Source organism: Gymnoscopelus braueri, assembly GCF_963280865.1.
Source record: "Gymnoscopelus braueri genome assembly, chromosome: 23".
In the NCBI taxonomy this organism is placed as follows: domain Eukaryota; kingdom Metazoa; phylum Chordata; class Actinopteri; order Myctophiformes; family Myctophidae; genus Gymnoscopelus; species Gymnoscopelus braueri.
This window is the reverse complement of record NC_137625.1, coordinates 9,144,068-9,158,144: the sequence shown is the minus strand read 5'-3', so window position 1 is coordinate 9,158,144 and position 14,077 is coordinate 9,144,068. Positions and strand designations below refer to the sequence as shown.

At 44.7% G+C, this 14,077-nt stretch overlaps 1 protein-coding gene across 1 annotated transcript in view; it reads left to right on the top strand.

Annotated features, from left to right (window-relative positions):
• The window catches only part of dock4b (dedicator of cytokinesis 4b), a 260,551-nt gene that overhangs the window by 41,192 nt on the left and 205,282 nt on the right, over positions 1–14,077 (top strand). The window contains 1 exon segment of the mRNA XM_080421428.1: positions 13,487–13,570. Within this exon segment, the coding sequence (XP_080277554.1) occupies positions 13,487–13,570 (84 nt within the window).

Genomic DNA, 14,077 nt, shown 5'->3' with positions numbered 1-14,077 from the left:
TACCAACCTCCCGATCCAGGACCCACCTGCCTTTATCCAAAATAAAAGGACAGATCAGGTCTCTTCTATGGAGAGAATCGGATGCGTTGGCTTTTAACCCATTGAGACCTGAAGCCGATTCTACATGTACTAAATCTCAACAGTTTTCTGAAAAATCTATGTTTCTATATCAGTGGTGCTCAATCTTTTTCATGTCAAGGACCCACAAAATGATATGTATTTGGCCGCGGACCCCCATCAAAATATCTTGTTCCAGGGACCCCCCAGAAGCAAAGATTTGAGTCAAAAATGTTCGCTTAAAAATATATATACTTTGTATATTCAAAGATTTGCACACATTTTCACGATTTTTCAAAAATAGCAGATCTACAAGCTCGTAGCGCGGCACTCGGTGCCGCGCTATGAGCTTGTATATCTGCTATTTTTGAATAGCCCAAAGTGTAAAATAATGCTTTTTAGCTCAAATCTAAAAATGACACAGTTCCAGGTCTTAATGGGTTAATTTCAAGGAGCCCCATAACTGGAACGGGTCCATTTGGTTCCATTGCTGCGCTCTCAGAGGTACAGACTTGGAAGGGTCCGTTTGGAACCCCCTCGAGGAAGTGATGCAATAACCTGGATTGGTATTGAGTGTGAGCTCATACCCTTAATGTAAACGCATCCCTGTGTTCTTGTTTTTAACACATTGAGTGCCAGAGGGTTTTTTAAAACAGGGTACAGCCAGTGCCAGCGTTTTTAACGATTTTTTACCTTTTCAAGTAGTCACAGAATATTTTTTTTCAGTATAATTGATCCCTTGATGGTTGCTAATCACTGAGGTGATTCAGGTGTGGTTTCACAAATGTCAACGAGGTCATTGTGACCTCGTTGACATGTGGTGTTTGACGTTTGAAAATGGCATGTTTCACTTTGGTATAACATAGAAAAAATGTGAATTATTATTTTTTAACATTGAAGTGGATGGAGCAGCAAATCTTTGGATCGCGTTATCTCCTAATTCGTTGTGAATAACGAAAAAATTTAAAAACTCAAAAATTAGAGAAAAGATTTAGAAAAAAACAACAAAAAACGGCCATAATCGTTTTTGGCACTTAACGCATAGCTTTTCAAAAACGGTCCGGACCGTTTTTGGCACACAATTTATTAACATCAAAATTGTGTCATTTTTGGCAAGATTTTCACTGTAAGATATTTAGTCTGGAAAACACTTAAGACTGAGAATCGAGTAGATGACGACAACAATATTAGAATTAGTAGCTCTATTCAATTGATTTAAGGCGTCTGTCGACCGGTTGCAGTAATAGTTTGATTCACCCTCTGACTTGGCTTCGTCATGACTGTTTGCCTCGCTGACTGGTTGAACTCAGCTGATGGTTTAGTCATTTTGGTTTACGCCCGTGGGGTGACGCCCACAGCCGAAGCAAAAAAAAACGCCTGATGAACATGTTTGCCCTCGTTGCCCTTTGTTGCTTTGCTTGGAAAAAGTTGATTCTATCTACCGGTATACTCCTCCTGAGCAGTGCTGGATTCTGACCGAGCTAAAACGATCCCATTGCAACCACAAGCTCTTGCACGGAAAGCTTGTGGCAGAGCGTCAGTGATCGAAGGTGCCGGATTATTGTAAAGCACGCGACGGGTTCTGCGGTGTGGGCCTAGGTTGTCTTCTCCTGACGCACACACAAAGGCGATGAAATGGCGAGGGGGAAGCCTGCCGGCGGCAAAAAGGTGAAATGAAAGCCGTTCCTGCTGGGCGATTCTGAGCCAGCCGGGCCTTTTGTGTGCAATGCCTATCACGGTTCCCTTCTGTGTGCGAGCATCCTCGCGTGGCAATCTTCCAAGCCTTTTGTCTTCGCCGCCTAGGTATCATCACTGTTGGCATTTGTGTGTGCGAGTGTGAGTGTGTGCGAGTGACTGTGTGTGGTATACTGTATGTGTGCATGTGTTCATGCACGTCTTCCACCCAACCCAGGTACTGTAGTATTCAAGGCCTTCTCTTTCCTCTTCTTCTGCTTACCCGACCCACTCCCCCCTTGCTCTCTGCCTCTCATAACTCTTTCCTCTGGTACCGTCTGCTCCTCTCACCCTCTCTCCTCATCATCTCTCTGGCTTTTAATCCCCGTCGACTCCACGCAACCTTGCTTTCGTGGAATCATCAGTTCTTTAGTCTGTCGCCCAGCTGCGGGGCGAGGCTGCGACTCAGTCAGTGCGCACTCTCTTCCTCCTCCATCAGTCCCCTACTCACATCGGCCGCTGTCAGATACCTCCAGTGCTCTCCCGCCGCACGTGCTGACAGAAGGAGTGTCTGTGTGTGTGTGTGTGTCTGTCTCTGCTGCTGTCCTCCAAGCATTTCTTTGCACGGGTCAGGATTATACTTGCCGAGAGAGTGTTATGCATAAGCACAGCCCGGCGGTTACAAACGGCTTAGTGTACGACGGGCCTGACTAAGGCCTTGTGTTTGCCCCCCCCCCCCCCCCCGACCGCACTCCACTCGCTGACTCACTGCCTGGCATTCAGACTCAAAGCCATGGCTGTATGTTTGGAGGGGCCGCTGAAAATATGCATGCCTCTCAGCCCCCTCCTCACCGCATAGGAAGGAAAGGCCTACACTAACGCAGCCATGGAAGTTAAAGAAGCCTTTCTCTGTCTTTTTTTTTTCCCGACGCTTTTCTCTTAGCCAAGACAAAGCACACATCTGGTTAAAGTGTCGGAATATTTATTCACATTGCAGTGAGGGTAGTTTTGGTCCTGCCCAGTCCGGAGGAAAAGCATGTACACTACACTACACGCACGCACGCACGCACGCACGCACACACACACACACACACACACACACACACACACACACACACACAGACAGCGTAGACGTGTTCACACACAGCAGAGAGACAGTCATTAACCACATGAACCCTGTTCTGTCCATATCCTACCTACTGCGTGAGGGACTGTCAGTCCCAAAGTCACAAAATAATTTGCCGGGCCAGATATTATCGCTGGCGGGCCAGTTCTGGTTTCTTACCACTGGTCTAGGCCTATGTGTTTAATTTGTACACGTTTGTACACTGGTGTTGCGCAGCAAAATTCGCGATCTACAAGCTCCCAATGTGTTGCAACACGCCTCGTCGTGAGCTTGTAGATCACTATTTTGCTGGTATTTTTGTCCTATGATGGTGTCTGGCTTGTGGTTAAGACAGACACATGCACCACAGTAGCTTTCCGTGTGCAGCCATGCACACAGTTTATCCCCACCAGAGTGACACGGTGACATGCAGTGGTGGAAAAAGTACTCAAATTCTTTACTTAAGTAAAAGTACCAATACTGCAATATAAAAATACTCTGTTACAAGTAAAAGTCCAGAATAAAACATTTACTTGAGTAAAAGTACAAAAGTATTGGCATCAAAATGTACTTAAAGTACCAAAAGTAAAAGTACTAAATATTTGAAAATAGCAGATCTACAAGCCCACAACGCGTCGCGATGCGACGCGTTGTGAGCTTGTAGATCGGCTATTTTCAAATAGCCGCTATGTATAAAATAGGGCTAAAGTGGTTAATGTATGTTTTATAATATCATAGTTTATATCTGAAAAGTAACTAGTAACTAAAGTTTTCAAGTAAATGTAGTGGAGTAAAAGTACAATATTTGCCTCTGAGATGTAGTGGAGTAGAAGTAAAAGTATTGGAAATTGGAAATACTCAAGTAAAGTACAAATACCTCAAAATTGTACTTAAGTACAGTACTTAAGTAAATGTACTTAATTACTTTCCACCACTGGTGACATGTGCCAGCAGTTCACAGCTAGGGTTCTCACGACCATGACATTTTACTTGACGATTACTTAATCCCCAGCATCTGCATCGTGGGGAAAGCTCCTGCGACGCGCTGTGAGCTTGTCGATCGGCTGCTATGGTCTGCGGAAGTTTTCCCCACATTAACAGAAAACAGAAAAGACACCAGTACGGAGCCCTGAGGGACTTAAACCATAAGGGGTTTAAGTGGTTAATTATCACTCAAATAATTGCGATAAACACATGTAATAGGGTTTTGGAACATATAAATAAAAATTACATTACTGTTTGGCTTTTAGGCTTCATAAACAAAAGAATTGCTCAATCAACGGCAAAATAAATATACCAGTAAATTACAGCTTGTGGGAAAGAGGTTAGAGAGGGTGACAGAGAGTGTGTGTGTGTGTGTGTTCAAACACAGAGCCCAATTAAGCATTGACGACCTGTCGTCGTTTTGGCAGCGGTCGAGTACGTCAACACGCCGTGGAATTAGCATATTAATGACATATAGTGTTGAATAATTAACGCAGCGGGAGTGGATTAGGCACATGAGGCCATTGTCAGCTCACTAATGGTGGAGAGAAAAGAAGAGGAAGTGAAGCTAATGAGGTTAAAGGCACGGTAACAAGCCTTTTGAACTCCCGTTTGTTCACAAAAACAAAGAGAGCGGAGCGCGCGGTGAAGCTTCTTATGGTGTGTGTGTGTGTGTGTGTGTGTGTGTGTGTGTGCGTGTGTGTGTGTGTGTGTGTGTGTGTGGTTGCTTCCTGTGGCTTGTCCTCCACTCACCTGAATGTCAACGCGCAGCTTGGAAAGGGGCCGTTTCTCAAGCGAAAGTGGCGGAGGTCGTCAACGGCAGGAAGAGGAGCGGAAGTGGAAGTGTTGTCACTCGGCTCAGAGCCCTGGAAGGAGCTTAGCGGAGGAGAGAGGGAGGGAGGGAGGGAGGGAGGGAGGAGGTAAACGACGGGCCCTGACTCCCAAGTGGCCGCGCACAAAATGCATAAGCCTAATCCATTGCCAGTGGGCTTTCTAGGCATCGCACACATGGTCACATAAATGCACGCACACGTACACGGTCGCTCGTACTCTCCAAGTGGATTAGTGGCCGGGGGGTGAAAGTGCTTTAACCACTATGTGTACTTCGTTGTACAACACACAGCGAAAAGAGCTGATCTGCAGGCTCTCTCTGGGCTTGTAGATCAGCTTGTCAGTGAATGAGCAGATTAGTGACTGTCACTATACAGCTGTGCTCAGGGACTGCCCGATTCTTTGGCTTTAATCGTACGTCTCCATCTTTAGCTTTGACGCTGACGGCAGAGAAAAACACTGTCAACGTCTCGTCTACTTTGTTCCACATTTCCAGCGGCTGAACTGGAGAATGGTTACCATGAAAGAAAAATGCAAATGAAATAATCAACCCCCCTATGGATCACATCACACTATCCAGACAGTGAAGATTTTTCTTATTCTGTCACCGCTCATCATGTAATCACCCCCCCCCCCCTCTCTCTCTCTCTCTCTCTCTCTTTTTGATTGATTGATTGAATATTTTATTAGGCAAAAATGTAAAACAGCACAGTTACATTTAAAATACTTTGTCTAAAATGTCCGTTCAAAAAAGTCCTTATGGTCTTGTTTCCATTGAGGTCCTTGGTATTCAATTCATAGTCTCTCTCTCTCTCTCTCTCTCTCTCTCTCTGTATATGTACTTGACGAGGTGCTTGGCTTGTAGACATTGTAGAGGTTAGACTGTTGATAAGTGTAGAGTGTGGTTGAAACCTACGCAAACTTGGGCCCCTCCAAATTGAATGAAATGGCCGGACTGAAACACAGAACGTGTAAGAGCAAATGTCTCGTCTGGTTTGCAGGCTAATGACTGAGGTCGGTGCACAAACACATTTTAAACCCTATAGGCCGTCTTTGTCTTTCACTGAGTGTCCTGTGTGCCTGGGGGATTGGAGGCAAGAAAGAGTTGCTGTGTTCTGCTCTCTCTCTGTCTGTCTCTATCTCTCTCTCTCTCTCTCTCTGCTGGCAGCGATGAGACCTGCCACGCTTTCCCCAATCAAGACCAAGTGACAGCACATCACTGTCAAAACACACCAGTTCACCGGACGCCACATGGCAGCCGCTTGCTGTTCTTCCTCTGTCGGTCCTTTCGTCCATTATGTCCTCTATCTCTGTCTCTATATACATGGTGCATGCTTCTGCGATTTCCATCTGTTTGTCTTGTCTGTGTTTGTCTTGACTCTCTCTTTCTTTCTCACACTCTACCTCTTTTCGCCCCTCTCTCTCTCTCCCCCCCCCCTCCTGTCTTTTTTCCCTCTCTCGGCCTGTGTGCGCACGTCGTGCATGCGTGTTCCCTGCTCGCGACCATCTGTGTGTAATGTCTAGTCTGGGACCAGCAGTCTGGTCAAGAATAGCAGTGCCCTGGTGACAGCCCACGGATGCCTGTCACACAACATCTGTGAGCGAGTGCGCATGGTGTGTGTGTGTGTGTGTGTGTGTGTGTGGAGCAGGTTTTGTCCTGCGGCAGCTGGATAGTTTTTGGTGCATTTAAGCATTTGGATGTCCATGCACAAATGTACTTATCCATGCTATGTTCAGGGTTGCCAGATCTGCTTATTCTAATTTCTCCGCAAGATTTTATTTGAAAATAGCCGATCTACAAGCTTACAACGTTGTGAGCTTGTAGATCGGCTATTTTCAAAATAGCTGATGTATATGTTAAAGTGCTCATGTGGCCCATAGTCGCTTCTTTTGGGCTGGTTTTCCTAGACCTGGTTGCTTGTTTCTCTCACAGAATCTGGCAACACTGGCTATGTTATTCATGTACACGTTTGTGTGGAGTAAGGGTTTCTGCACGTGTAGCCTATTGTATGTGTGTGTCAGTTCCTGAGCTTTCTTCCTCCTCTGTTCTTGGCCTGTTTTTGCACTCTGCGAGGCAGTGTTGTGCACGCACGTTGGGTTGGGTGTGTCTCGGAGCCACCGTTGTAGCAAAGTTCCATTTCTCCACCCAGCGGTTGAGCTCTTCTCTCTCGCTTCCCCCTGCTCTCTTGCAGAGTCGTGCAGGACTTCCTGTCCCCTCGGCCCATCTCACTCCCATCCCCGATGCTCAATTGAGCATAAAATTAACAGCCGACGACTTCCACATCTCGACAGCTTCTCTCTGTGGAGGTTCAGCTGTGACAGATAGGTAGAGAGATGGACAGACAGCAGAGCTGATACCATGATAGACAGAGGTCAGGTCAGGCCACTAGAGCCAGGCCGATTGTCTGAGGACGACGTAGAGAGAGAGAGATATATATCTATTTGACCGATATATCTGCCATACATTTGACCTTTTGGACAGCATCGTTATCTGCAATTATGCAGCCGGTAATTACTGTATGTACGTTTTTTTTTAATGTATTTTCTTCAGAGCATGTTTATCTTAATGATCGGTCAATCGAATGTGTTCTGGCTTGAATCAACCGCTTGAATCAACTAACGTTGTATGCTTTGTCTGGATTTGTTGGTATCACAAAGAAAAAATGAATACCATCACATCTCATATTATTATTCAAATGTATTCGGGGCCCACTTGCAATACCCTCGCGGACCACCAGTGGTCCCCGGACCACAGGTTGAAAACCATTGATCTGAGACAAAAAGCGATGGACGAATGGAAACGAGGGGACGACGAGGGCTGACAGAGACAATTTGAAACACACTGACAACCAGAGAGACGATGCAAAGTGACAGGGACAGAACACTGAAGCAGAAAAGACAGACAGACAGACAGACAGACAGACGGCTGCTGTCTTTCATTTCACCACAGTTAAAAAAAATAGTAGTTTGAAAACGGAATAATTTTGGGAGCTACAGCTGAGAAAGTCACTTGGATAATTTATGTATCGGGCACGCTTTGGGTTTCGTGCACACACACACACACGCACGTGCTTTTTTACATGCAAATATGTCTGCGTGTGCTTTGTGTGGGTGTCTGTGTGAGTGAGTGCCTGTGTGTGTGTGTGTGTGTCCATGTGCGTCGTGTGTGTGCAGAGAATGCAAAAATACAGTATTTTAGCATTTTTTTGCATGCAAATCTGTGACTGCCAGCTTTGTGTGTGTGTGTGTGTGTGTGTGTGTGTGTGTGTGTGTGTGTGTGTGTGTGTGTGTGTGTGTGTGTGTGTGTGTGTGTGTGTGTGTGTGTGTGTGTGTGTGTGTGTGTGTGTGTGTGTGTGTGTGTGTGTGTGTGTGTGTGTGTGTGTGTGTGTGTGTGTGTGTGTGTGTGTGCCAGTTTCCCTGTATGTGAGTGACTTAGGCTTTGAATGAATTACAAAGTCAGATGTGACTCTGGCGACAAATCCCTTGTAAAGAAAGATTGTGTTTCTGCAGCGACGGGGATAACAAGAGCCTTGGCAGAGTTTCAAACTTCAAACGCAGAAGGATCGCACCACACACACACACACACACACACACACACACACACACACACACACACACACACACACACACACACACACACACACACACACGTTTGTATTACTATGCTTGTGAGGACATAAACGTTTTAGAACATTTTTACAATTTCGGGGCATTTTAGCCTAAAATCCGAAAAATAGCCGATCAACAAGCTCACAACTTGTGAGCTTGTAGATCGGCAATTTTTCGGTGCATGACACTGGCACATAACTAAGTATAAATGACGTTTAACTCTAATTCCAACACCTAAACCTAACCTCCAAAATGTCTAATCCTAATCCTAATCCCAACCTGAATCTTTTCCTAATTGTAAACGCATCTCTAAAAATATATTTTTTAACCATAAAACAAAACATTTCTCTGGTGAGCACCGGGAACAGGGTCCTCAGAACGTCTATTTCTCAAATTCGACTATACTTGGGGTAGGGCTGTCAAAAGGAATATTAAAAAAAAAGTGTATATTCAAATATGAAAATTTATATTAAAAAAATAATTTTTTTTTTAAAAATATGTTTATTTGACAGGGACAATACAAAAAACTATGTATCAAGTTATAAAAACAAACACAATATATGTTTTATTGGATCCGAGCACTCGATACATTGTTTTTTGTACCGTTTCTGTCACAAAAAAAAAAAATATATTCGAATATCTGCCAATTTTTAAGACCAATATTCGAATATAATTTCTGAACTTGGGGGGACATTTGGTCATCACAAGTATAGTAATACACACACACACACACACACACACACACACACACACACACACACACACACACACACACACACACACACACACACACACACACACACACACACACACACACACACACACACTCTCTCTCTTTCTCACACGCAATCAGTGGAAATGTGGTATGTCCCGGTGGAGCTGGCTTTGGCCGGTTGCGTTGTCGATGTCATCAGCAGACCCGACCTGATCCCTGTACCTTTTGGAGAATGGCCTCTCCTGGGTTTTAATCCGTCAGGGCTCTCAGTTGTTATTCTGATTTGCGGATGATACTTCCATTTCGTCCGGCCCGTTAGGGACCTCACTCACACCGTGCTACCCCCACTTATTGGATTTACAAGGCGTGTATTTGATACGGTGACCGGACATCCCGGTTTTGGCCGGAATTGTCCCGGTTTCAAAGCTGGGTGTCCCGAGTCCTGACCAATTATATCATCACTCTAAAGTCCCAGTTTTCAATGTTCACTCTCAATTTGTGCCGGTTTTCACCACAATTAAAATAATAACACTCGTTTTGAGTGCTTACATTATCATTACATTATTACTTATCATGACCTGTTCTGTTGAAAGGTGCAGTCGTCACCAGGTGTGCTAAGTGCTAAAATAAATGATTGTCCCCCTGGTAGTGAACATAGCCGATCTACAAGCTCACAACCCGTCGCATTGAGCGGATTTAACTGATTTTTTCTATCGATTAGTCACCCCATGGAGACTTGAATTCATGGATTCGTTTTGTCTCATTCCTAAGCCAATTATCGGTAGGCAGCGGTTCCGGTAGGAGACACAAAGGAGTCTTTGTGTCTCCTACCGGCCCCGCTGCCGGTCATCAAATTATTGGCTAAAAAAATCAAGTCTTCATGGGGTGACTAATCGATAGGAAAAAAGTCATTTTGGTGGTGAACTATCCCTTTAAGGGTCCCGTTTATGGGTTTTTGAAAACGTCTATGAATTTATGTCAAAAATATTAAATATGGAGATACAAGGTTTCTGCCCGACAGCGACAATGTACACTTTTTTTTTCCAGTTTGCATTGTGTGTGTGTGTGTGTGAGAGAGAGGATGTGCTCTCTCCTCTCATGTCTTTGGCACAGGATGTGTCGTAATGTAACATATGCTGCAAGTGTGTGTTAAACATTGTGTGCCTTTTGTGCCACAAGCACGTGCTTCAATGTGTTTGCATGATGTGTATTTGTGTATTTTAGAGTTTAATATTATTTTGTGTTTGTGTGTGTTCCTGTGCACGTGTGTAAGCTTTTATTTCTGTGACACACACACACATGTTAATTCTTTGGTGCTTTGCTGTGACTGTATGAGGGTGTCTGCACTCACTGTATACAGTGTGTGCATACAATCCGTACATTTCGTGTTTGTGCTCAATGCATCCACAACACGCACGGCTCTGTACTAAACACTTGTCTGCACACGTGCAAATACACTGCGTTTGCATAATGCGAATGTGTGTGTGTGTGTGTGTGTGTCAGATAATACTGTCTCAATGTGTGTGTTTGCATGGCTTTCCCATGCCTCTATGTTTGTATGTGTGTATGTATGCTCTTATTTGTACACAGCACCACAGGTGAGAATAGTGTGTGTGTGTGTGTGTGTGTCAGTAGAGTCTGCACGAGTCACTGTGTCTTTGATGAAAGCTAGACTGCACATAATCCCCTCCATGCAGCATGGGGAACTGTGTGTGTGTGTGTGTGTGTGTGTGTGTGGGTGTGGGGGTGTGTGTGTGTGTGTGTGTGTGTAGCATACTGTAGGACCTGCTGAATCTGGCAGTGAACCAGCCTTTAGCAACAGCTGTCCGAGCTAGCTGTCCCTCTCGTTTTTACATGGCTGCAAATCCCTACTACTCGTTTATGCTTCAAATTCCTGTGTGTGTGTGTGTGTGTGTGTGTGTGTGTGTGTGTGCGTGTGTATGTCGTGTCAAGCCATGACAGGCTACTACAGCAACCAGTCTGCAGGTCTGAGTGGTGTTCTTAAAGTCTCTCAGTTTGTCTGAAAGGTCCCTGTAGACCAGAGCAAAGTACTGTTCACTGTTAAACGACTCAGGAGAGGAACACCTTCTCCGTCAATGTCTCCACACTTCTCCCCCACCTCTGCCAACTTCATGTCTTCTCTCTCTCTCTCTGTCTCTCTCTGTCTCTCTCTCTCTCTCTCTCTCTCTCTCTCTGCCCCCCCCCCATTCTCTCTGGGCACTCAGCCAGTGGTGGACAAAGTACTCAATACCAGTACTTGAGTCAAAGTATACTCCTGGTCAAATATTTACTCAACAACAAGTAAAAGTTGCACTGTCAGATTTTTTTACTTGAGTTAAAGTGCTGGAGTCCTTTCTTTTAAAAAAAATAATATAAAATATTCAAAAGTACATGCTTTTAGATCTGAGCTGAGAAATGGGGTTTAAGTGGTTAATTCATAATGTACTTTTTCCCTTCCTTGGCCCGAAATGTAGTCAAAAGTACAGTACGATATACTGTATTTCTTTGTAGTAGAGTGAAAGACCTAGTGGTATCCAAAAATACATATACTCAAGTAAAGCAGTGGTTCTCAAAGTGGGGTCCTTGAGGTGGTTCCAGGGGGTCCCCAGCCAAATGACTGATAGTTAGGAATAGGAACCAAATGGACCCTCATGTGTACACATGGAACCAAATGGACCCTTACAGGTCTGTAACTCTGAGAGTATACAAATGGAACCAAATGGACCCGTCCATTTGAGTTAAATTAACACTGATGAAATGGTATCAACTGGGGGTCCTTGAAAATCAAAATGTTTGAAAATCCCAAATCACTGCTGTACAGGTACTTCCATAAAAATCGTCTCTTTGGAGGGTCCCTGGCATTCTTTTCGAATGGGGGTCCGTGGGGGCTAAAAAGTGTCAATTTGGGGGTCCTTGACATGATAAAGTTTGAGAACCACCGAAGTAAAGTACAGATACTATACTTTACAGATACATATACTTAAAGCACAGTACTCAAATAAATGTACTTAGCTACTGTCCACCGCTGCACTCAGCTACAGGCCAGGGAGTGCTTTACAGTAACACCAGAGCAGCAGCACCCACCCTGAAGTGAATAAGAGAGAGATTGCGGGTCTGCTGCCAATTCCTCGACTCCCGACGAATGATTTACGAGCCTCTCCTCTCTCCGTGCGTTCTCTGGATCCAATGAACTGAATTGAATTGGAGTGTGTGGAGAGAGTCTTGTTAGCTTCCCCCTCCCCTCTCCCCGACCGATACAGATAAATTATTGAATCACTGATACCTTTGAAGTAAGAACTCATCGTGGGAGCATGTCGGAAACAAGCGTTAGCCCTCTGTTGGCACTTGGCTTTGTTGGCACTTGGCTCGGGACGTAGAGCGGGTCGTACTGAAGTTGGAAAGTGCCCCGGTTCAATCCCTGGTACTTCGTGACCATGCTCAAGATCTAAACCACAGGTTCTCAAACCTTTTTGGCTCAGGGGGGGGGGGCACCCCTGTAAATAACTTTCCTCCACGGCACCCCTTTATCCCATTAAGACCTGGAACGCATCTGTCATTTTTTTATTTGAGCTATTAAGCATTATTTTACACTTTGGGCTATTCAAAAATAGCAGATATACAAGCTCATAGCGCGGCACCGAGTGCCGCGCTATGAGCTTGTAGATCTGCTATTTTTTTTTAATCTTGAAAATGTGTGCAAATCTTTGAATATATATATTTTTAAAGCGAACATTTTTAACTCAAATCTTTGCTTCTGGGGGTCCCTGGAACAAAATATTTTGATGGGGGTCCGTGGCCAAATACATATCATTTTGGGGGTCCTTGACATGAAAAAGATTGAGCACCACTGATTTAGGAGACATGTAGAATCGGCTTCAGGTCTTAATGGGTTATATCACCTTACATTTATGTCATATTACGGCACGTAAATATGCAAATCTTTCCCCCTAAGATACAATGTGTCATGAGAAAAACTTGAGAGTATATCCGTTTCCATTAGGACAGATTGAAAATAACTATACTTGACATTGAGCCACTTGAACCCCAGCATCCCTATTCTGGGGGGGGGAACTTTTGCCAAAAATAGCCGATCTACAAGTTCACAACGCGTTGCAAACGCGACGCGTTGTGAGCTCGTAGATTGGCTATGCCAGGTTGAAAGCTCTTAACCCGTTACATTAAGACCTGGAACGCATCTGTGTCATTTTAGATTTCTTTGGCTATTCAAAAATAGCAGATCTGCAAGCTCGTAGCGCGGCACCGAGTGCCGCGCTACGAGCTTGTAGATCTGCTATTTTTGAAAAACAGTGAAAATATATTTTTAGTTTTTTTTTTCAAAAAACATTTTAAGAATTGGACTCAGGCCTTAATGGGTTAATGTTAGCCTACACTGTGAGGCTGCGGTCCTCAAGGTGTCCTGACTCCTGGCTTTGTGTGGACATTGCTTTGTCAGACTGGACTGTGCTTACAGTATAGACTCAATGTGTGTGTTGTTTGTGCTTGTGTTGCAGTGCTGGCCAGTTTCAGAGGCACCGTTCAGCATGGACTGCCTCTGGAGATCGGGGACACCGTGCAAATCCTGGAGAAATGTGAAGGTAAAGCACGCACACACACGCATGCATGCTGCCACACACACACACACACACACGCACACACACACACACACATTCATTAATGCATAACCACGCACACACACATGTGAGATTTGTACTTTTACGGCCGATCTACACCAGAGAATTTTCGCACACACGCGCACACACACACTTTTAGATCCAGTCCTATTCTAAAGAGTGCGTATGCGGGACTCGCGTATCCGCGGGCCTAGTGTAGCCGGTATCATTGATATCAATTGGATCTAAACAAACGCGGTGTACGCGCTGTACATTCATGCATGCATAATCACGTACAGACACATGCAGGGTTGCACATACAGTAGACAGCCTCCCTCCAACACTCAATACTACATTTCCTACAACTCTGGAATATTGTGCCAAACATATTAAACATTAATGGCTTTAGTTGTGTGTGTGTGTGTGTGTGTGTGTGTGTGTGTGTGTGTGTGTGTGTGTGTGTGTGTGTGGGGGTGTGTGTGTGTGTGTGTG